Here is a 24,604-nt window from a genome sequence, read left to right on the forward strand (position 1 = left end):
ATAGGCCGAAAATTGCTAAAAGTTTCCGGTGCGGGTGTCTTCGGAATGAGGACAATAAGTGTGGTACCCAACGTGTTAGGTAGCGAGGCACCCTCAGCCAAGCCACATCGCGAACCAACTTACAGACCAAAGTGACAACCACACTCCATTGATTCTGATAAAACAATGCATGAATACCAGCATTCCTAGTGCCTTCAACGGTCCTATGCTAAACACTACTTTTCTCACTTCCTCATCGGCAATTTTTTCCTCTAATGCTCCGATTTCCTCCGTACACAGCGTTGGGAACCTTCTCCTGATGTTAAATTGAGACAAAGGATCATCCAATGTACAGATTTTTGAAAAAATGAACAACTTATCTTCCAAGTACGTCGTCATTATCACATCACTCGCCATCATTTTTAAGCATGGACACTCGCCGCCTTCCTTGCAAGAATTCTACGGTAGAAGAATATATAATGACTATTTATACCGGAACAAATGGTTATCTTGATTCGTTATCAATTGGACAGGTAAGGAAATTTCTTGTTGAGTTACGTACATACTTAAAAAGTAATAAACCTCAATTCCAAGAAAGAATATATGAGACCAAAACGAGAAGGAAATAGAAGTTCTTTTAAAAGAAGCCATTCAAGAATAGAAGGAACGCTTTCGACTGAAAGAACAAGCATAAAGATATTTCTTCCTTTTCAATTATATTAAAAAACTATAAACATATATGGAATTAAATTGCGTCCAATATGATTTGAACATATACCTTCGGTTTAGTTATCATCTATTATATATGCATGGTTGCAGTCAATACAAGAGCTAGCTTCTATATGTTCTTCACCTTCACATCTATTAGAAGCAACCTTCTATCCGGTCTCTATAACCAATAGTGGAGTCGCTTGCAAATTTCAATCATCAAAAGAAGATTGAGCAAGGCAAAGGAGAAAGAGATTGTCCCCTCTTCTTTGGTAACCCACCGCCGCATATGTAGGTAGAAAAAGAGGGAGCGGGAAAGGAATAATGTTTGACTTTGGCACATAAGGTGGCGGGCTAAGTAACATAATGGAAATGTAACGGATTGGAAATCCTAGAAAGACGGTTTGACCCCGTCCTTGGCCTCGAGGAGTGGTGAGCAGCACATAACTTTCATCAATCAAACGGCATAACATAAGTAAGGGGCTTTCCTCTGTTATCAATCCACAGACAACATTCTGTAACTTACAAACCAAAGAAATGCAATATGAGAGCTTTTTACGCTTTAATAGAATGAATTCGGTAAGGGTAGAATATGCCCTATGGTCGGTCAAAGGTCCTGTGCCACTTTAACTCCAATCTATATTACCTTCCATCCATCTTTTTTTGTCTAGCCAGCTCATAACAAAATGTTAAACCGGCTGACACAACCAAATTGGTTGAGGAAAAGGAAAGCCCAGCGACAAAGTACTCCCGCTAGGTTGTCGAGGACACGTCTGAAGAGGAGGCAGGCGCCCCCTAAGTTTACCACCCCGCCAACTAATGGATTATGAGGGGGTAGATGAACAGGAACTGACCGAAAACCCGAACCACTTTACTGACCCCTAAATACTCGATTCATTAAAATCGAGGATGGATGGAACCAATCAGAAATGAAAATAGCACAAGCGAAGCCAGGAAATGGATCGCAACGACTAGGACTCGACTCGTGTGAGTTTTGAGAGTGAGTTACCACTCATGCTGCGGCAAGGACCCGCAACTCTCGAAGGGGCCACAAACCGCCCAAATCATTATAGCAACCCCCCCTTTTACTCCCTCCCTTTATTCAATGGATAGCGCTTATTCTCTTTCAATTAACAAAATGATCAATAGGAGATCAAAATGTCTTTATTGAAGAAGGCACCTGCAATAGGAGTAATTCAGATCCATAAGAATGGGTCTGAGCTGGAGAAAAGATGAAGATGCAAAGGGTAAAGAGTTGGTCTTTGGAATAACCAACATGATAGTTGGATTCTAGCTCTCCCACAACAAGTAGATGGAGATTCTCGGATGGGGAAAATGGCACTCGACATATATTAAACAACACCAAGAATCAATATCATGCCCTCGGGAGAAACTAATAATGATTGTCATTCATGCTACCCTCGAGGACATGTGTAAGAAGGTCTTTGCCGATTTCTATCAATATGGTGCACATTTTAGTAGAGGGGCGTGAAAAATGGAGACTTTAACTGGGATTAATTAATAGACATTTTGATTGAGGAAGATAGTCCATGATGAACGCTTTTTTAATTCGCTATGTGCTGACTAGATGTGTACTTGCGTGATCAATCAATGGACGGGGGAGTTGTGTGAATGACGAGACCAGTCGACTCTATACTCTATTGAGGGCGAATCTTGATTGACTGACAAAAGTGATTCGGATAAAAAAGAAGCATGGCATAAGATAGGCGGCGGCTAAATATCCTTTAACGAATTACTTGACTCTCAGATGGAGGGGGAGCCCGTAAACACAAGCACAAAATGTTGAGTCAGCAATCGCCAAGCGAGATCGAGACCAGCCCCTTGGTTCCAAACCTGACTTGCGCTTCTTCAAATATCCCCACCCAAATAAAAGGAAGGTAGGACTGCTTGAACTAACAAGTGAGAAAATTGACTTTTCGAAAGAAAGGGGCACGTTAGCTGCAATCAAACTAAAGCGCTAACGCCCTATCTATACTATAGTAGAAGTGTTATTACTGTTGCTAGTCCTCAAGCTTTAAAGAGCATGACAGAGAGAGTTCGTGCTCCACATCTTTTTTATGTTGGAGGAGACTTTCCAGCCTTTGTTACCCCTCGGTAGAGGGAGTCTACTTAGCGAACTGGCAGGATGCGGAGATTGATTGATCAATATTAATCTTGAGAGTGGATGGTTGACCGCCGCCTCCTTATCCTAGAGGCTCTCTGGTCGGGGAGGGGCTTGCTATCATAACCTTTTCTCTCGGTGTATGTGAAAAAGAGTGACGAACTCCTTGTTTAGTCATAGGTTGGTCCAAAGAACGAGAGTCGGCTTCCTTAAGTCCGTTCTTCCTCAATAGCTTAGTGGTAGAGCGATCGGCTATTAACTAATTGGTCGTAGGTTCAAATCCTACTTGAGGAGATTATCTAGTTATCGCTTTTTTGACCTAGCGACCCATGTCCTTCTCCTAAGTTTCTAAACTAGCAGAATCGTAGGACATCAAAAGTGGGAAGTTTATTGTTTTTATTCCTCACTCTCGTATAGGTGAACTTGGTTCGTTCAATTCTTAGGAAAAAGAAGAATCCACTAGGACTGAATGGGAAGATTGGAGTAGTATCTTCATTAGCCAGAAAGAATGAGTCTCCCGTCATTCGAAGAACGAACAAGAAAAGGGTTACAGTTTAGGTAGGATAGATAGATTACGTACAATGGCTAAAGCTCTGTCAGCCAGCTTCTTAAAGACTGAACTCTCTTCTCTTTATGCTTCGAGTTGTTTTTAGGTGGGATGGTCTTATTTTTCTTCGCTACTAGTGGAAACTTCGTGGTAATTTGTAAAGGAAATGAAGATTTCCACTCATTTCATTCATTCAGCGTCAGCGGTGAGGCGCGACTCAAACAAAGGGGGGAAGCTTTCTTCCTGTAGCTTTATGTGAATTAGGCTTGGTAAGAGTAAGCTATTTAAGTAAGCTCATAGCTTCGCTTAGCAGAAGAGCCTTATTTGAATTCTATTAGTAAAACGCTAGCGCCCAACCTATACAAGGTGATTTGAGGGGATAGGGGAAGGGAATAAAACCAAGATGGTCACTCTGGAACATGGCTAGTTCATTCACTTACTCATTCGCAACTTCGCCGTAAGCAACTAGTCGCCTCCTTTTCTCCGCCGAAAAATGCTTAGCCAGAAGCGACAAAGGGAGAGTGGTCGAGTGGTCAAAAGTGACAAACGGTAAATCTGCTGAAGTTTTTCTACGTAGGTTAAAATCCTACCTCTCCCGCTTGTTTTTTGTAAATTTTAGAGAAAAGAGATGAGGCATTCGTCAGATCCTACATGCCAACCTAAGAAGCTCTTTCTTTTTTGGCCGTGCTCTATATCTAGAAGCGAGTTATTTTCAGCTTGACTTGTAGTCGTAGCTTATGTAGGTAATGGTCGGCCTTCCTACACGCATGCGCCCGCCAAAATGCTTCCTTGGTTTAGGACGAAGCAAAGCCGATATATACAATAAGCAAAGGAAAGACTCCCAAATCATAGCGCTTGGGGAACACAAGTTTGATCGAGAATTAGAGAGGGAAAAAACTGCTCAGGATGGATTTTGGAATCTTTAGGCGAGCCGTATGCGGTGAGAGTCGCATGTACGGTAATGAGGGGGTTCGCGTTTATACGTGTAGTGTGGTGGTTGTAGTGTGGTGGTTGGGCCTACCCACCCTATTTGTTCCATAATCTATGAGTCTATTAAAGCTACACACTTCGATCAATTAGCTAAGATTTTGACCAGATACGAAATCACTGGTGCTCGATCTAGTGGTATTTTATGGAGCTATTTATCGTTGTAAAATTCCTATTCAAGATCACTGCAATTCCTTTTCGGGCGACTTATAGACGAACTACCGTCTATAGGTGGTAGGTTAGGGTGGGTGGTACCGCTCAGATTGTGGCCAATCTTCCCAATAGGGTCAGACTTAGAGTGCGCGAAACTCATCATTACCTCGTAAGGGCAACCATAACATTTTACACGAAAGCGTCACTTTATCTTCCGTGTTGTCACACAACTGCTCGTCTAAAAGAGCCACTCGCTCTTACGTGTTGTCACACAAGATAAACATGTCGCTCACCTACTGATCGGGAAAATCAAAGTTATCTTCCGGTAAATTGTTCACCCAGTCAAGTGCAAAAAACAAAGTAGAATCACGCAACGCACGCTACTGGTGTGCTTCCTGCTTGAAAGAAAAGAAAGAAGAGCGACAGGGTTCAGTTCAGATTTTACTATTTGCAGCATGGGAGTAGATTACCCAAAAAATCTCTGGGAATAATGAAAAATATAAAAAAATATCTCAGTAACGAAAACTATAAGGGGCTGTATTGGCGAGATCCAAGGGTTCATAGCTGCCCTAAATCAAACCGCCTGAAAGTCCGAGGATCTTTAGTCCATTTCGCCTCCTTTTTTCTTTACTTATTCCATTTCTAAGGCAAAGCTAAAGTTGTTCGTATACCTACTTTACTTACTTGACGAAAGGGAACAAGTTGAGTTTTCGGGTTTATGGATTGATTCAGTCAGCGCCACGACATAAGAAAAAGGAAGGAGTGACGCTTTAGTTACCAGTGAACGCTTCCAAAGTTGACCCTCTCGAGTTTCAGGCTCTTTCCTAGATTTTAGTATTCGTCGCCCTACCAAACGAAAGTTTTCAAACAGCTCGCCCTACTGAAATACCAAGGGTGCACTTTGCTCGGTAACTAAGAAATGAGTTTGTGCTTTTATTTCAGTGATGAGGTTGCAAATAAAGAGGGAAGTAGGGCTCCTATTGACTAAAGGTTGGTTCTTTGTTTTCCTTTATAATTTAAGTAGCTATTCAGCCCCTACTACTTAGAAAAATTCAAAAGGCGAACAACCCCCCAACTAGTGTGCTTGTGGTAAACTGCCTTGGATATTAAGAATTCCTAAAAAAGGCTCTGGTATTTGACAAAGATCTTTCTATCAATAGATAAGAATGAGTGCTCGATATAGGGTCAAGAATCGAAAACGAAGAAGGTTAAGGTAGTCAAGCCTAGGGTGCATGTTATCTGAAGGGAACACACTTTTTCGACATCAGGTTCTATGATTGTCGGGCCTCTCCTCATCACGCCCGCTGGCCTATTGGGATAGCATCGTTGCCTACCTTTTCTAATAAAGAATTCCGGTTCAACCTGGGAAAGCGCTAGCAAAGAAAGGAAGGGGTCCATGTTGATGTTGCGTCCGCCCCTTCTTAGTCAATGGGGCAGCAGGTTCGGCATCTACTACAAAAGATAGAATCCACTTTAGATAACCACACTTCTGCTAGGCAGAGTGTGGAATGGCCGAGAGTGGACCTTTTTGGATATATAATTCAAGTCGAGAGTAGAGTTACGGAAATAACCGTCTAATGGAAAACAACTTTCACATTCGGTTTAGAGAGCACTTTTTTCATTGAGAATGATTCGTTCCCTTTCGTGTGGATTCCCCAACGGCGAATTAAAGGGCCCTATCTATTCCATCTCTCAAGCCCCGAATAAAAACCCCCTCCCATTTGGATTCCATATCTCTTTTGTCTATATATATGTGAGCACTTAATATCTATAAGGGTTCACCCACCCCGGTTACAGCATTCCTTTCTATTGCGCCTAAAATATCTATTTCTGCTAATATTTCATGTCTTTCTATTTATGGTTCCTATGGAGTTACATTGCATCAAACCTTCTTTTCTACAGCATTGTTTATATGATTTTAGGAGCACTGGCCGCCATGACCCAAATGAAAGTGAAAAGACTTTTAGCTCATAGTTCTATTAGACATGTAGGTTATATTCATATTGGTTTCTCATGTGGAATCATAGAAGGAATTCAATCACTAATAATTAGTCTCTTTATTTATGCATCAATGACGATATATGCATTCACCATAGTTTTAGCATTACAGCAAACCCGTGTCAAATATATAGCAGATTTGGGCACTCTAGCCAAAACGAATCCTATTTTGGCTATTACCTTCTCCATTACTATATTTTCATACGCAAGAATACCCTTGTTAGCCGGTTTTTATAGCAAATTCTATTTGTTCTTCGCTGCTTTGGGTTGTGGGGCTTATTTCCTAGCCCTAGTGGGAGTAGTGACTAGCGTTATAGGTCATTGGGCGACCGGAAAGTTACCACAAGTAAGTCAGTTTGGGAGATCGAAGGCAGTTTTTATGTACCGGACACGTATCTTACCGAATCTGTTGCGACATGGATGGGAATGCATGCTATAAAGGATAGAGTCGAGACTGATACATCAACCATCTACTCAATATCCTTGTATGAGTCCACAATCACTACACGAGATGAACCTTGGTTTGGTGAATTGAAGTTGACATTAGGTGTAATAGGACTCCCAGTTGTTGCGCGCAATCGTATATTGAGGTACTCCCTGCCGGTTGTTGGAACGACGCGAGCCAGGCCTTTATTCAAAAAGATGAAGGACCCAAAAGTTTAAATAGGGGTTCCAAATTCCCCATCTCAATGAGGGTGGAAATCTATGTTGCACGGATACTCTAAAAAAATGGAGTATCAGATACGGATACGATACGGCGATACGCGTATCGGATACGGAAAAACACGTATCGTTGACTTTAGGTAGGGTTGACCAATTCGATACGGTTTGGATACGACTCTGATACGTGTATCAGATACGTTTGGGTAAAAGTTTAACAAAAAAAAGTTGAAGTATGAAACTGAATAAAAAAAAAGAATTGAAGGGTATCAATATTAATCTTTTTTACCTCTTCTCTTCTCAGCTACATCTTAACCCTAAAGAGATAATATTTTATTTTACCTCTCCACCTCCATTACTCTTCTGCCTCCGTCAATCTATAACTGCCGCCCGCCGTAGACGGGCAAGATCCGCTATCTTCGGTCAGGATCGAAGTCATCTCCGATCATCTAATCATCTTCTCATATGTCGGGTACTTCCCTAATCCCTATCTATCTATCTTCATTTAATATATATATATTATCAAATGTTGTAGATAGCTGTAATATATATATATATATATATATATATATATAATATGAATGATACAAATGTAAGCCTGTAATATATATATATATATATATATATATATATATATAATATGAACAACTGCGATACACTTGTTGAGTTGCTGTAGAGGATAGATATTGTATATTATTATAAATGTAGTTGAATGAATTCTCCCCACCACCCACGGTCCCCACTTGCTGTAGATATATTATATTTGTATCTCTTCATTCCTCATTTTTTATGATAAATTTTTGGATATTTAAATAGGTAACTTTTTGAATATTTGTAATGACAAATATTCTAAATGAAGAATTGGAGGTGGATGATAATTGTCCTTTATAGAAATTTGTGACAAAGATTGGAAAAGGATTAGGTGGAGGAAATGTTACATGGTCATATAATATATGCACTAAAGTGTGCAAAAGATCGTATTCAAGAGTGAAAGCACATTTACTGAAAATGAAAGGCTTTGGAATTGTTGTTTGTGCGGTTGTTACAAAAGATCAAATCAATCATATGGAACAACTTTTGAATGAAGCAGAATTGAGAAAGAAGAATGCTCAACCGAAACAATTTTCACTACCTTCATCATATGTATCATCAAGTAATTTTACTTTACAAAGTGATGATCCAACAAAGAAGAGGAAATGCACTAAAGTGTGCAAAGGATCGTATTCAAGAGTGAAAGCACAATTACTGAAAATGAAAGGCTTTGGAATTGTTGTTTGTGCGGTTGTTACAAGAGATCAAATCAATCATATGGAACAACTTTTGAATGAAGCAGAATTGAGAAAGAAGAATGCTCAACCGAAACAATTTTCACTACCTTCATCATATGTATCATCAAGTAATTTTACTTTACAATGTGATGATCCAACAAAGAAGAGGAAAGGAACACTTGGGCCTCTTGAAAAAGTTTTTAACCTAAATGCTAGAGATGAACTTCATTCTAAAATTGCAAGGTTATTTTATACTAGTGGACTTTCTTTCAATATTGCTAGGAATCCACATTATGTTCGTGTTTTTAGTATGGCTACTCAACGAACGATTCCACGTTATCTTCCACTTAGATACAATTTATTGAGAACCACACTCCTTAAAAAAGAAAAGGCTCATATTTAAAAGATGTTGGAGCCAACAAAAAATGCTTGGAAACAAAAAGTTGTTAGTATTTGTAGTGATGGGTGGTCGGATGTACAAAGAAGACCACTTATCAATATCATGGCGGTGTGTGAAAGTGGTCCTATGTTTTTGAAGGCAATAAATTGTGAATGTGAGTTCAAGGATAAAGCTTTTATCTCTAATTTGCTCATTGATGCAATAAATGAAGTGAGACATACAAATGTTGTCCAAGTGATCATTGATAATACTCTTGTATGCAAAGTCGCGAGGTTACTTATTGAGGCAAAATACCCGCACATATTTTGGAAACCTTGTGTTGTGCATACTCTAAATCTTGCCTTGAAAAATATATGTTCACCTACTGATTCTGCACAAAGCAAGAAAGTCTTTGAAGAATGCAAGTGGATAACAGAAGTATGAAGTGATGTTTCAATGATTAAGAATTTCATAATGAATCACAATATAATATTATCAATGTTCAATAATAACTCGAATTTGAAGTTACTCTCACTTTCGGATACTCGATTTGCTTCCACGATCATTATGCTTAAAAGGTTTATGCAAATTAAGAAATATCTTGAAACCATGGTGATTAATGAAAAATGGGATCTCTACAAAGAGGATGATGTAGTGAAGGCTAAAGCGTTGAAGTACAAAATATTGGATGAACAATTCTGGGAAAAAGTTGATTATATACTTTCTTTCACCAGTCCAATTTATGAGATGTTAAGAAAAGTAAACAGTGATCAACCTTGTCTTCATTTAGTTTATGAATGGTGGTATGGAATGATAGAGAAGATGAAGATTGCTATTTTGAAGGGGTCTCACAACGAAGAATCAAACTTTTATGAGGTTGTTCATAATGTTCTTGTGGAGCAATGGAATAAAAGCAACACCCCTTTACATTGTTTGGCACATTCTCTGAATCCAAGGTAAATTATAAGATTTCAACTTTCTAAGTTTTAGTGAATTAGAAATATTAGTTAATGTTTAACTATCAAATATAAATTTGTTTTATATAGGTACTATAACAATGAGTGGATCCAAGAATCTTCCAATCATCTTCCTCCTCATAGGAATATCGAAGTTTCAAGGGAAAAGAAAAAATATATTGAAAGATATTACTCTAATTCATCTGAACGAAGAAGTGTCAATGAGGAGTTTGCCTCTTTTTCAGCATGCATTGATGATTTTTCTGATAATGATTCAATGCGCAGTCGGGGGTTGATGTCTTCAACCAAATGGTGGGTTATTCATGGTGCTTTTACACCAACTCTTCAAAGTTTAGCTTTAAAACTACTTGGACAACGATCTTCTTCTTGTTGTGAGAGAAATTGGAGCACCTACAACTTCATGCACTCATTGAAAAGGAACAAGATAACTCCACAAAGAGAAGAATATTTGGTGTATCTTCACTACAATCTTCGTCTTTTATCTAGGAGGAGTTCACAATATAAAGAAGGAGAAAGTAAGATGTGGGATGTTGGAGCGGATGCATTTGATTCTATGGACATGGATGATGCTTCTATCCTTGAAGCAAATTTGTCTCTTGATGAACCTGAATTGGAGGCAATTTTATTTACGGATTAAGATAATATCGGTGATGAGACTAATTTGGATGATTTGTAATAATTTAATGATAAATGACTACGTGTTTTGTTTTTGAATTATAATGAATATTTATGAAAAATGAAATGAGTTTCTCTTTTTATTTATTTCAATATTAAATTTATATAAATATTATATATATAAATTGTCGTATCCTAAACGTATCGTATCCTATATTTTCAAAATTTGTCGTATCGCCGTATCCGATACGATACCCATATCCGTGCAACATAGGCGGAAATAGGGATGGCAATGGGTACCCGTATACCCGATACCCGTGGGTACCCGATGATCGGGTTCGGGTATTTTAAATCGGGTTCGGGGTCGGGGTCGGGGTCGGGGATGGGGAGTAAAAAATGGTACCCGATCGGGTTCGGGGTCGGGGATGAGAAGTGTTAGAAACCCAAACTCGATACCCGATACCCGAATATATTAATATTAATATATATATATTAATAAAATTTAAGTGACTTATCAAATTCCACGTTATAACTTGTAACTACTAACCATCATTAAATAAATATATTAATTATTTTATCATTACTAACATCACGCTTAACATCATTTCCTAGATCCACGTTTAACAAGTTAACATCATTTCATTCATTTGTAAATTGTAATAAGTGTTTCTCTGTTCGTTGTTCATTCTTGATTCAACATTTCTTTGAGTCTTCAACTTCTATCTTCTTCCATCTTCTTCTAGTTTTTGTTCAAAATCTTCAATAACTATGCAAGTAAGTAATGTTTTTATTTAATAAAGTTATGTTTGTTCTTCAACTTTTACAATCTTATATTTATTTATTTATTAACTTAATCTTCAATCTTTATTTTGTAGCTTCTTCTTCCGTTTTAACAACAACAAAGTTAATTTTTTTCTATAAGTTCTACACGAATACAACACATAGTAGGTAAGTAATACTTCTATTATTTATAGATTTTTTTGTTTAATATGTTGATTTATAGATTTTTTTTGTTTAATATGTAGAATCTCTTGATTAATAGATATTTTCAGATTATATATATATATATATATGTTTAATACGTGGAATAACTGATATATATGCGAGAATAGATTTAGACATACTTTCATAGTTTCATTATATATGTAATATGACTATAAGTTATTTGACTCCGATTAAATAAACCACATCAAACATTATAAAAATTTATCCAAATCATGTAATGTAGATGGATTTTCACAACTCACAAATTAGGGTTTCACAAACTAGGGTGGTAAATTATAATAGAATATTAATATTATTAAATATTTTTTATGAAATAATATATAATTTAACAAAGTAATACAATAAATAAAATTATTTTTTATAAAGGCAAAAATAAAGGGTCAAAGAGTTTTTTTTAAGGAATATTAAAAGGTCTTTATATTTAGTTCAATATATTAGTTAAAAAATAAAAGAGTTTTTTAAATATTATGTTTAACTATATTTAGGGCATAATAGTTCAATATATTAATATATTTTTTTTTTGTATATGTTAATGTTAGATTGTTTTTTCTTTTGATTTTGTAGGTTGTAATTTACATGTGTTGAAGAAATGTATTCAAGAAGGATGTTTTTTGTGAGAAAACTAATTTGATGATTTCTGAAGTTTTTGTGTTTAATTAAGAATTATGTTCTATCACTTTTAAGTTTTTTTCTGTATTTTTGTAGTATGGATGAATTTATATTATGTGTGGATGATTTTTTTGTCTATTGTTTAAGGATATAATATTTATTAATAGTTTTAGGTTAATTATATTTTGTAGTAACCTATTATATTTAATTTATATAATTTTAGTTAATTAAATATAATTTTTTAATATTTCATATCGGGTAATGGGGTACCCGTCGGGGATCGGGTACCCGATGAATCGGGGATGGGGATATAAATAGAGATACCCGTCGGGTTCGGGATCGAGTAGTAATTTGAAATTCGGGTTCGGGGATGGGTACTTCACTACCCGGCGGGTAGGGTACCCGTTGCCATCCCTAGGCGGAAATGAATCGATATCTCGATGTAATACAACATTTTCTATTTTAGTTGGGAAAGAACGATGAAGTCCATCCCAACCGTCCAATGAAGAATAAGAGGAGAGCGTCAATGGCGCGCGAAGCGCATGCGGAACGGGCACAAAGATAAATTAAATAAGTGTGGAGGAAAAGCAACCTAGCTCATTCCCTTTGCTTCCTGGACCCAAAGCGAGTAACCAGCTATAAAGTAATAATGATAGCTATGAGCTATCTAAACAATTCAGTATATTTAATGAAGTTTGATTGTTTGATTGTACAAAATGAAAATGAAGGTTATGCCTGTTTTTTTATTGTTCAACTTATATACGTTATCAAAATAGTGCATTTTTGGCCAAATCAAGGATTTGAGGCTTCTTGGTATGGGACTTAAATGAATCCATTTTTTGAGTAATATTTATGAATAGAAAGATAAATCGGATATGATAGATGGATGGATTTCTCTTTTAATATCTAAAAAATAATCGATTGAATTTAACTTTGATTCAAAGAACTACGCTTAGCCCTCCCGCTCATGAAACGGATCTGCTGCAATAGATGGTAGAAGGTCCATAGTTCTCAAAGCACTGGAGTGATCTAGTAGCCAAGAAGGGGCCTAGAAGTGCCTACTACGGAACCACACTACACATTTATAAAGTTCACCCTTATCCAGTGCCTGACAGAGCTAAGGGGACTTCAATCCTTACTCATTATCCCCTCGCCGAGGTCATACTTATGAAGGGGAAAGAGTGGAGAACCTCGAGAAGCACTGTTGAGAGGAAGATCCTTATTCCATCTTCATTCGGGTTCCAAACTTTTCTTCAACATAGGTGAGAATTCACGAGACTGAGATGAAAGAGATCAAACACAGGAATAAAAAGTTAACTACATCAAGCCTTTTGATCATTTTTAAAGAGGGGGATGAAGAAAGTGAACAAAACAGACTCGCTTTATGCGCGCTCCATCCCTTGTTGGGTTGGGCCTTTTTTGTCTCACATTTATCATCGAACAAATACATGAAAAGAATCATGTTGAAAACGCTCTTAAGCCAAGCCCTTCCTTCATAGAGCCGTGTATTGTAAGTGATCCGAACCTTCCCGGAGCGATCCTCCCATAGAGGCAAGTTCAGTTGGTGAGCCGTATGATGGGCAACTATCTCCTGCACTTCGGAGAGAATTCAGCTGTTAGTTAATACCTCTTTGGTTTCGGGGTGGACCCTTTCACTCTATTTTATTATATACGCTTAGCGAAAATAATGTTTTTTGATACACATAGGACATTGATTATATATGAACCAATGGATCGTGACAAGTCGTTACTACTAGCAATGACTTCTTCTTTCATTACTTTATTCTTTTCATATCTCTCTCTTTTGTTCTCAGTTACTCATCAAATGACATTCAGTTTATATCTTTAAGTTCCTTTATTGACAAGGTTGAAAGAAAGGGTGGCCGAAGATTGTAAGTAATCATAAAGAGCACACCCCCCATCCCAGGGTTTCAGCTCCTAGTATCCACATAATCCATCTGCGATTGCATCTCAGTATGTTAGGATTTCACAGGATAGAAAACAAATGGTTGTTGAGAAGGTTTCTGAGTTCTCCCTCCCCTTCTCTCCTTTAGTTTAGTTAAGGGGGCTATCGACTGCTCCATTGATAAGAACAGCCTTCCAGAGATGTGATTCTAGAGGATGAACTTGTGTTGGAATTATATAAATATATATAACATTTTATAAAGAATTTCACTCCGTCTTTGATTCCGTAGAGAACCGTCTTTGTCTCTCCGCTTGAGTAGTGCTTTGATTGACTTTGATTCATCAAGGGTCCAGTCCTAGAACTTCCGTCAAGTGGGCTTGCCCCGCCTGAAAGTGGTTTACATGGGGTTAGTGAGACATAGTAGTCACTCTCCTTAGGGAACTGGTTGACTGCAAAAAGTTCATCCGAAACCCTCCTAGTTAAGGAGTAAAAGTCTATTGGGGGTGTACTATAATAGTGTCAGTGCACTATAGAAGAAGAGAGAAGGGAAGACTCTAAGCGTACGAAAAGAGCTTAAAGCACTTACTCGAATTTTGAAGTTATGATTGACCGGCCAAAAGGAATCAACTAATGTGCTTAACACAGTCTCGGCGAAAGCCGCAAAGGATACTCCACTTTCCTACCAAATCTCTCCTTATTTTGGTTACATACCTAATGCACGGTTTAGGGTTACATAGCTTGATTTGCTAAAGAATGGAGTTGGTGGACAGACTCCCAACCTGGATAGAGCGATTTGAAAGAGCAAAGATTGGAGATTGATTCAATAGCTTTGGACAGTCAGGTGTGAGCAACTCTCGTACTCTATTTATTGAATCGTGCGTGGGGTGGGCTACCCATCATATGACGAGTAATCCGACTGCATTTTTCTCATCCTTTTGAATGATAAGGCATGCATATCTATGTGTTATCTAGCCTTTGCTCTACTATCAATCACCGGAATCCTTATTTTGCCTACCCTGCCGTCCTCTCCCGCGGAAAGAGCTCGTTTGCCAAGTCCAAGCTCTCACTTTATCATCTATGACGGCTCTCTTCGATGCTAGCAACCACATTTTTACCATTTTCTACTTCTTTCCCGTACATTATAGGGAGAGACTTGACCTTTACTTAGAGAGGGACAGCGGTACCACACGAGACATGAGCGAACGAAATCCCTGTATCCAATGAAAGAGGATCGATCGGGCATGAGTCTTCGAGCGCACAAAGTATGTGATCAAAGGAAAGGCAAAGACATGAAACTTAGAGATCGTGAGCTACTAGGTCTTCCTAAAGGGGGAATTGATGAACTATTGTGTCTTAGTGCCATTGCATACTCATGTCTTTGAGCATTCAATACGTCAACTCATTCATACGAAAAAGTCGAATTTAAAACACAAAAATACATCTCGGGCTCATCATCCCCAGGCGCACACATCACAAAAGAGCTCTACTCTATTTCGACGACACAAGACGAAATGGATTACCTAACTGAAGACCTTACCAACGAGAGACTTTGGTGAGCTCAGTGACATCGGTAATGTTGTACTATACTATGTAGACCACTTGGATTCCTAGGGGCACACATGACCTTATTAATAGAGCATGCAGGAATTTTTTGTGGGGAGACAAGCCGAAACGGAGAGGCATCCACCTAGTAACATGGAATAAGATGTGTAATTCCAAGGTTGAGATAATTAAAGGGAAGTTGTTCAGTTGTATGACAAGATTGAGATAATTAAAGAGAAAACTAAGGAGATACAATGCTCGACCTGTTTAAAAGATGGAAAGATTGTACATAAATTTTCTAGAGAGAGAACAACTATACGCTGGTTGCTTCCACTGCCGGACTGGCTCAAGACCAACACAGACGTGATTGCCAAAAAACTCCAGTTCGCGATTTGTTCGCTTATATAGAGGTTCAAAATTATTTAGAAAGAAGTAAATGTAAAGTTGTTTAATTGATCCATCAAGAAGAGAAAGGAGTAGGAGTAGGAGCATCTTGAATGGGATGAGTTAGATGTCTCATAAAGGAGGTCTCCAACAAACACAGGCATAAGGCATAGTCTAAGCTGAAATCCCTACTCCCACAGCAACAATAAAGAAGCGGAAATTGCAAATCTTTCCTTCTTAGAAGAGGCTTAGTTCAACTAGTCCTACACAGATCACATCTTATTAGAAAGGCAGGCATTTCATTATCATTATCAAGAATTGAAGACGCTAAGAATGACTGGGGGCCCAGAGAAGGCACAATACGTTCTTTTATTCGACATTATCGGTAAAATCATTGATTCTAAGCCTTTCCTCGATCGGCAGCAGAAAAGAAAAAATACTGTTTGTTAAGGTAGGAGAAAGTCAGTAATCGACTGGGGATTTCCTTCTATAAAGGAGTCACCTCCGATTAGAAGTCAAATAAAAGAAGATGGACCTGTTCACTATTTCATCAGCATCTGGCACTGCTTATTGCTTTTAGCTTGAACGTGGCACTAAAGCTTCCATATCAACTAAAGAAATAGTGAACGAAAGACAGTAGAGCACAGAGGGAATTATCAACTAAGAACGACATGTGTGAAGCATTTCGTTTAGAGAATGCGGATATAAAAGTTGTTATTGATGCAATTATGCTTCTCGTGTTGATCCCCGAGCAGCGAGAGGGCACTTGGTATAGAAATGCAGCTCAAGGGCCTTTATTTCCACAAGAGGGAGAAGTATTTTGCTTAGCATCACGTGCGAGCCTAACCGTAGCGGGCATCGAGACCCTGAACATTTTGTTCAAAACAAAACGTGAGTGAATAGAAACGACTGCCTTCTTAGTATCTGATCAGGCTTTGGTCGAGCTGTTCAGTTGTTGATCGGTACGATACAAACGAGTCATCTAGTGATCCTACTGTCTAAAGGAGGGTGTACCTGTCCAAATTTCGGATGCAAGCAGCGCCGGTGTATATTCATGACCACTATGGTTCCAACCCCAAATCTACAAGTGAACCTACGGGTGGTTAGACCGTAAACTGATAAGTTGCCCAACCAAGAAGTATTTGATCGTTTCAGGGAAATGGGTGTGCTGAGACAAGTCACACAAGTCTATTGCAGTCATTGAAGAGATTGTCGATCACCAGACCGACTATTTAAATATAAACATGGTTACGATCCTGTGAAGGCCGGACCAACCTTGGCTAAAAATATTTCTAAAAGGGGGCCTTCTAGGATCTAGAATCCCTGTAAGTAAGCGTGTCGTTGTAAGGCTAGCTAGCGTCCCACCTTCCTGTCGTCTTGACTGGTCTGATAACCACAATCCCTTGAGTCTAGTTCTTGAGCGAAGGAATCGCTTTCAATGATAATTTATCTTTAGAAAGAAACCTGAAGCCTTTTTGTCATAGATAGGAGATCCACTGAAAGTGAAAGGATGACAGCACAATCACAATCCCTATGAATATCATTAATCAATATCTCTCCGGCCGCACTCTGTTATGACGAAATCACTGTTCTAGTTCGTCTGTTTGAGTGAAATTTGATAGTTAAATTAATAGCATTAATTTTTTATTTATTTATAAATTTCTCAAATTTTCAATTTATTAAAATTTGGCATTTAAATTAATAACATTAATTTTTTATTTATTTATTTATAAATTTTACATAAATAATAATTTAATCGAAATTTGAAACTTTAAAAAAAAAATTATTTTATATAACTTTAATAATAATAAAAAAATTAATTATAAAATTTATCAAAAGAGATCTCTAATCACGATGTTTTGAATAAAAAACTCAATTATTTTTAGATTATTATCCAAAATAATTATTGTCATACAAAAAGTAAGTGTGCATCAAGGGTTAGAAAAATATGAAAGTAATAATTAAATATGCTTTTAGAAATAAATGTATTACATTTTCCCTTAATGCTTGAGTTTTGTCTTCCAATCTGGACTTGAAACCCAGAATGAATCCAAAATTCTTGCCAATGAAACTTAGATCAGTAACCAAGAACTGACCTAAAGACAATGGCGATTTGTCCGAAAACAGACGAATCCTTCCGATATATTCTTATTCTTCTCTCAATCTTGTTTCTGGGTTCAACTTGTCTCTGCGATGCGATTGCCCAAACCACTTTTTCTTCTTCTTCTTCTTCGGCCACCACGAAGCACACCAATAACTGGGCTGTCTTGGTCTGCACTTCTCGATTCTGGTGAGTTCTATTCATTTACCTTGCTTTCCCCTTTCTTTCAACTTGCTTGTATTGAATTCGAGATCCTGCTAAACGATCCTTAGTCTATCTGCCCCAAGCTCAATATTATGTATGCACATGATCATAGACTAAGACCCTTAAACTTAAATATTGCAAATTTATGCTTTTTTGAGAAGTGGGAACTAATAATTTTTTTGATTCTACTCCCTTCTCTTCAGGTTTAACTACAGACATATGGCAAACACTCTGTCATTATACAGGTCAGTAGGCATGTCTTTGTTCATTTTCTGACAAAAGATCTCAACTTTTGATTATTTTTACATGTTTTCTCCTTTCAGGACAGTTAAGAGGCTTGGCATACCTGATGAGAGAATAATACTCATGTTGGCTGATGATATGGCTTGCAATGCAAGAAACCAGTACCCTGCTCAGGTCTTTAATAACGAAAACCACAAACTTAACTTGTATGGAGATAATGTTGAGGTAATTTGGAGAGTTTTGCATGATTTGAGTAAAAATGTCTAGAAGAGGTTTACTTATTTTTGTTCTGTGTTTTAAAAGTACTTCTCTAATATGACAGGTAGACTATAGAGGTTATGAAGTGACTGTTGAAAACTTTTTGCGAGTACTGACAGGGCGCCATGAAACTTCTGTTCCAAGGTCGAAACGGCTTCTTAGTGATGAAGGTAGTCATATACTCCTATACATGACTGGGCATGGAGGTGACGAATTCCTAAAATTTCAGGATTCAGAGGAACTTCAAAGTCATGATTTAGCTGATGCAGTGAGACAAATGAAAGAGAAACTCAGGTAACCATGGCTTGATGAATAAAGTTGTTTAATGAACAATGTGCAGGCCATGAGTTCAAAATTAGAAATCAAACATTTGCGACAACTAGGAGGTTGTTTGACGTTGTTGTTTTGCTGATTTTTTGGGAAAAGGAAAACCTTGATTGATGAAAAAGTGGATTATTTGGGTTAATCCTTTCTATTTAATATTTAAAATGTTACAAAAAACAAAGGTAGGGATATTTTAGTGATTGATAATGGGACAAGGGATTATTTGGATTAAACAAGGACTAGTTTAACTATAAATGATGACACTGAATTCAACTATTTCTATACCTTTAGGTTCAAGGAGCTGCTGATAATGGTAGATACCTGTCAAGCTGCTACTCTATTTAATCAGGTTTTTGGCTGATCCCTTTTGTTTCAATATTTTGCTAGTTCATTATATAGAGTAAACTTGGCGATAACTGTAGTAGCACTTTATTTGCAGCTTGTCTCGCCTGGGGTTTTGTCTATTGGAAGTAGCATGAAAGGAGAGAACTCTTACTCGCATCACTTAGACTCTGATGTAACTAACTCTCCTCCTCTTACTTACCATCTTTCAGTTTCATTTTTTCTTTTCTCAATGCAATCTGTTCAAAAGAAAATATATTTATATAGGTTGGAGTCTCGGTTGTGGATCGGTTCACATACTATACTCTGGCTTTCTTTGAAAGATTAAACATATATGACAATGCTTCATTAAACAGGTGATTAATTAATTATGTTGAGCTTGTTTATATATATGATCAAATCATTATTTTATTTTATTTCAATTTGCATCCTGTTGTTTTGCAGTCTGTTTACCTCGTATAATCCACAATCTCTAATGTCAACTGCATATTACCGAACAGATCTATATCAACAAAGACTAGGGGAGGTAATTGTTCTAGATCTTCTTTGTTCTTTTATCCTTTATTTGCTAAAAGTGATGCCTATGTGGAAACAATATATTTTCTGGATCTTGATGAGAGACCGTCTATATTTTTTTATTGTGTGGGACTGAGTACTACTTCCTTGTTCAGGTGCCCGTAACAAACTTCTTCGGTTCTGTCATGGAAACAATTCACACAGAGTCATCATACGGTGCCTTCTCAGGCAAAGAATCGAAAGCTTTTGAAGCCAAAAGTTCACAAGATCTATCTGTTAACAACTATGAAGAAATGACATCTATTGGTTCACATGAGAAACCGGACATCTCAGACTTATGGGACAATTTTTACGACAAGATTGCAGAAATTGGGATTGTCGATAATAATATGTTGGTCTATTATGGGTTGATTACAATGCTGCCACTCCTAGCAGTTTCAACTTGGTTGTCCCCAATTTGAGTCTTTGAAATGTAAAGATGGTTTGATGCTGCAGTTAATCATCTATTGGTCTTTTGATGTCAACTGTTTATTTTTGTTATTTAAAAAAAAAAGGTGAATCTAGCCAAGTATGGATTGAATCGATCATGTTCTTATCTCATCTGTTTAGAGATATTGGACAAATCTGTAACCCTTTTTCTTTTTTGATCTATTTTTACCTTTGTAGATAAAAAGATGGTTTTAGGTGTAAGGATTGGTGCTTACTTTACCACTTAAGTGAAAAATAAAAATGTTTTCTTTAATTTACTGTGAAACTAATATTTCAATAGCACCATTTGTATATTTATTTTTTTGACAAATTCACTTAATATTTTTATCTTTGAAATTTTAAATGGTCCAAATTGATATTTGAAACTCAAATTTATTAAATTGTGTGAGAAGTTTTTAAGATTTTTTTTAATAGTATTTTTTTTCTGAATTAGTTTATCAAATTTGTAAACATAAAATAGTTTCACACTTTTTAAAACGTGTAAATCGTATTTAACAGTTTTAAACACCGTATATCTCGAAAGAATATTAAATTTAAAATATAAATACGTCCAAAACTCCAAATTAATACACTACACAATCTTTTTTAAAAAAAATTCAAATTTTCTCAAATCTTAACTTAGATTACACAATTTTTAGTCACTAAAACTAACCTCTATTACTTAATTAGAATTCGTAATCCAAAAATATTATTCAATTCTAAAAAACTAAGTCCATAATATTAATAAATATTATTTTATATAAAAATATGATAAATTAATTAAAAAACAAAACACAAGTTAAAATAAATATAGTAAATTTAATATTCAACTCGGGTGAGAAAAATTATCGATATTATAGGTTTATCGAAAATAACGAAAAAGGTAAGGTATAATACAAATACTGAATATGAGATTTTTAAAATTTGAGTATATATAAATTAAAATATAAATATAATAATTATAAGAAAATAATTAAATAGATTTGATATTAATTTAATTATAGAAATATATTTTTTGAATAATATCAAAATATTATTATACTCAAATATTATTTAATATATTCAACGATGAAATTATTTTTTTTCTTTTTAAGTTAATATATTTTTAGGTATTAAAGGTATAATATTATAGAAATTAAGGACCACCGAAATTAATATAATATAAATGTATGATTTTTTTTATATCAAAATTAATGTATACAAAAATTGGTAAGATAAATATATGAATTTTTCATATACCAAAATTTTGAATAAGATATAAAATATGTATAAAACATTAATACTATCTATATATGTGAAAACAAATTAAATAATATCCCAATATACAATATAGAAATGTAATACTAAAACAAAGACAGACTTTAAAGGAAGTCCAACCAAATAAATAGGGAGATTAGAATTTTGTATAAGGAATCATTCTGATTTGACCTAGTTTGTTTATACATACAAAAATATTAGAGATATAATAATATATATTTAAAAAATAATATAAACTATTTTGAAATTATAGTTAAGATTTGATATAATCAACTTGCATTTTAATAGCTTATAAATTAATAAAACTAACTTATTTGTCCTTAGAAAAGTAAAAAACTTATCCTAATATCAATTTGTTTTTATTTTTGTTTTTCTACACAACAACAAATTTATTAAATTAATTATTGGAGAGAGAAAAAAAATCCTGGAAATATGTTAATCAGTTAAAGAAACCTTAATCTTATTATATAAGAAGAACATTCATATCAACATTTGTTTTCACTTGTGAATTCGGCAAGTCCCCTTTATATACTTTTTGTGTGTTTTACCCGAATCGGGTAGAAATCGGGTCAGATCCATTTACACTTTTGTGTTTCACATAGACACAATTTGAGCCACCCAGATTTGATTCCATCTCCCTTGTTCCGAAATCGAATCTGGGATTTTCATCTTCAATCTTTTGGTAAGATATAAACCCTTTTTATGTTTTTCTTATTCTTTTTGTTCCGATGGATCTGATGTAGTATTTCGATTATAGCATCTCAAAGTCTTGGATGATCAAATCCCATGTTAGAATTGTTTGTTGATTTCTAATATGCGATTGCATTGTTGATGTTAAAAGTGATGCTGGTTCTTGTTTTTGTACTTTGATTTTAATGAATTTGTTCTAGATCAGCTTCTAAATGTTCGATCTTGAATGCTTATGCTTTGAATATCAAATTGAATTCTGAATTGGGTTGTAGTTGCAGATTCAATACCTGATTTCAATAGAAGAGTGTTTTCTTGTTAGGAATTGAATAAACACATGTTTTTCTTAGATCTTAAAAGGGGTTTTTGTTTGATTTTTGTTTTTAGTTAATTGAGAGATGAAATCCTGGGATGAAGATATCTTTGGAAGAAATATGGTGATGAAGAAGAACCCTCCATCACTTGTTGATCTCTGTATAAAGAAAGCAATAGATAATCTTAGGTATCTTGGGGACGTAGGAGAAACCGATATTCGTCTTCTAGATCCAATCCTATCTCACTGCACAAAGGAACAGTTGGCACACATTGAGGAATCAACCGTGGTATGATTTTATTCTATCATATCAACATTTTATCATTTTAAGTGCTCTTATTTTTGTGAAATTTGAGACATTTTTATGATTTTGCAGGGAAGGGATCTTAGCCAAGTGACCAACAGACTGTGGAAAAGATTCTATGAAACAGATTTCGGTGTAAAGAGTGTCAATCTTGTTATTGAAAGAATGCAAGAAAAGAAAGTATCTTTTAAGTGGCAAATGTTGTACGAGGTAATGAAAATTTACTTTCTATCTGCTTATCTTTTTCTAGGTTGTTGGGTTCTTATAAGATGTTTGTAAAATGTACAGGCAAAGAAAAGGGATATGGAGGAGGCTCAAGAGAAGTCATTCAATAGAATAAAGGAACTATACAAACAAGAAGTTGAACGTAAACAGAAAAGACAAGTCAAGATCTGTACAAAAGTTCCACCGAGTAGTAAAAGAAGCTTCTTTGGAGGTACCCTTTGATTCCTTCTTCCCACTCGTATGCTATTTATATATCATTTAGTTGATGTTTTATTGCTTCTAGGTGGATATGGTCCAAGCATAACTAACACGAAAAGCAACATATTGAAGAAGGCAAGAATAGAAGTTCTTAAAAGGTAACCAACCTAATCTAATGACATTAGAATGAAAAACAAGTTTTCATATGCAATTATATCTTTCTAAGTCAATATATTTTTTGTAACAGTCAAGAGGTGAAGAATTTAACAGCTTTGAAGAAGAATACAGTGCAAAAGCATAACTGGTATAAACAAAATCCTACTCGTGTTTTTGCTCATTTCTGGAGTTTCTTTTAAACATCTGTATTGTATTGTGTTAGCCTTCCTGCGAGAAAGCCACCCCTTAACCCTGGAAAGAGTTCCGGTTCAAGCTCAAATCACGGTGGACCGACAGGACGAAGATTCTAGAAGTCCTTACCCTTGTATATATATGAAAGATGAGCGGAATGAACAAAGTTGAACCTGAAATCTGTGAAGATTCGCATATTTTCGTATCTTTCTATCTGAATTCATTATCAATGGAAACAGATTTCTCTGCATCTTTACAAATAAGACTATTTCCCTTTGTAAGACTAGTTATATATTTTGTCTTTGTCAGCAAAGACTGATTTAAAGTTGCTTCATTGCTTGTGGTGGTGATGTTCTTTGGGTTAAATATTTTAGATAATCATATTGAAGTTCATGAAAATTATAAGTGTAATGTTAAAGTGATGGCATTTCTTTTCGTTTTTGTAAATGATCTAGTTTTGTCCTTCAATTATATTTGAGTTGATTTTTTGTTTTGTTTGATGCAACTTCATATTTAGTCATAAATTATTTTTGTTCATACCTTGTATTGGTGATCCGCAATCCTTATTAGCAACTGAGTTGGAGTTGTTTAATTTCATTTGTCAACCTAAAGAGTATTGAAATTATTTCTCACAAAAGATTAGATAATATTCATGTACAAGAGTGAATTATTATCTTCTATGTTTTTGTTTCATCCAAACTTCACATTGTCAAGATCCCAACTTGAGATCTCTTATCATCTGAATCTCCTTTATTATATTTATTAACTTTCATATATATATATATATATATATATATATATATATATATATATATATATATATATATATATATATATATATATATATATATATATTTATATTTATATTTTATAAAAATGAGTATAATATATATATATATATATATATTTATATTTATATTTATATTTATATTTTATAAAAATGAGTATAATATTTTTATATTTATTAATATAAACAA

General features: G+C 35.6%; 2 protein-coding genes, 1 non-coding gene and 1 pseudogene across 3 annotated transcripts; all 4 read left to right on the forward strand.

The window, feature by feature from the left end:
• The first annotated feature begins 407 nt into the window (after positions 1 to 407).
• Positions 408 to 13,856, forward strand: LOC124945115 (annotated as a pseudogene).
• TRNAN-AUU lies at positions 3,032 to 3,103 on the forward strand. The gene has a single exon. It is a non-coding gene; the product is annotated as a tRNA-Asn (tRNA).
• Positions 13,857 to 17,870: 4,014 nt separating the features above from the next.
• On the forward strand, positions 17,871 to 20,620 carry LOC124920133 (putative GPI-anchor transamidase). The gene is made up of 9 exons (XM_047460550.1): positions 17,871 to 18,129; positions 18,348 to 18,389; positions 18,468 to 18,612; positions 18,710 to 18,939; positions 19,261 to 19,318; positions 19,409 to 19,486; positions 19,579 to 19,667; positions 19,756 to 19,837; positions 19,983 to 20,620. Exons 1-9 carry the CDS (start codon positions 17,945 to 17,947, stop codon positions 20,286 to 20,288), a joined length of 1,215 nt encoding a protein of 404 aa, XP_047316506.1. The 5' UTR covers positions 17,871 to 17,944; the 3' UTR covers positions 20,289 to 20,620.
• Positions 20,621 to 22,076: 1,456 nt separating this feature from the next.
• Positions 22,077 to 23,969, forward strand: LOC124920956. The gene is made up of 7 exons (XM_047461547.1): positions 22,077 to 22,234; positions 22,627 to 22,841; positions 22,929 to 23,066; positions 23,145 to 23,292; positions 23,365 to 23,437; positions 23,527 to 23,583; positions 23,659 to 23,969. The coding sequence occupies exons 2-7, from the start codon at positions 22,638 to 22,640 to the stop codon at positions 23,744 to 23,746; spliced, it is 708 nt and encodes a 235-aa protein (XP_047317503.1). The 5' UTR covers positions 22,077 to 22,234; positions 22,627 to 22,637; the 3' UTR covers positions 23,747 to 23,969.
• The last annotated feature ends 635 nt before the right edge of the window (positions 23,970 to 24,604 follow it).

This window comes from Impatiens glandulifera, chromosome 1 (genome assembly GCF_907164915.1).
Source record: "Impatiens glandulifera chromosome 1, dImpGla2.1, whole genome shotgun sequence".
Classification (NCBI taxonomy): Eukaryota; Viridiplantae; Streptophyta; class Magnoliopsida; order Ericales; family Balsaminaceae; genus Impatiens; species Impatiens glandulifera.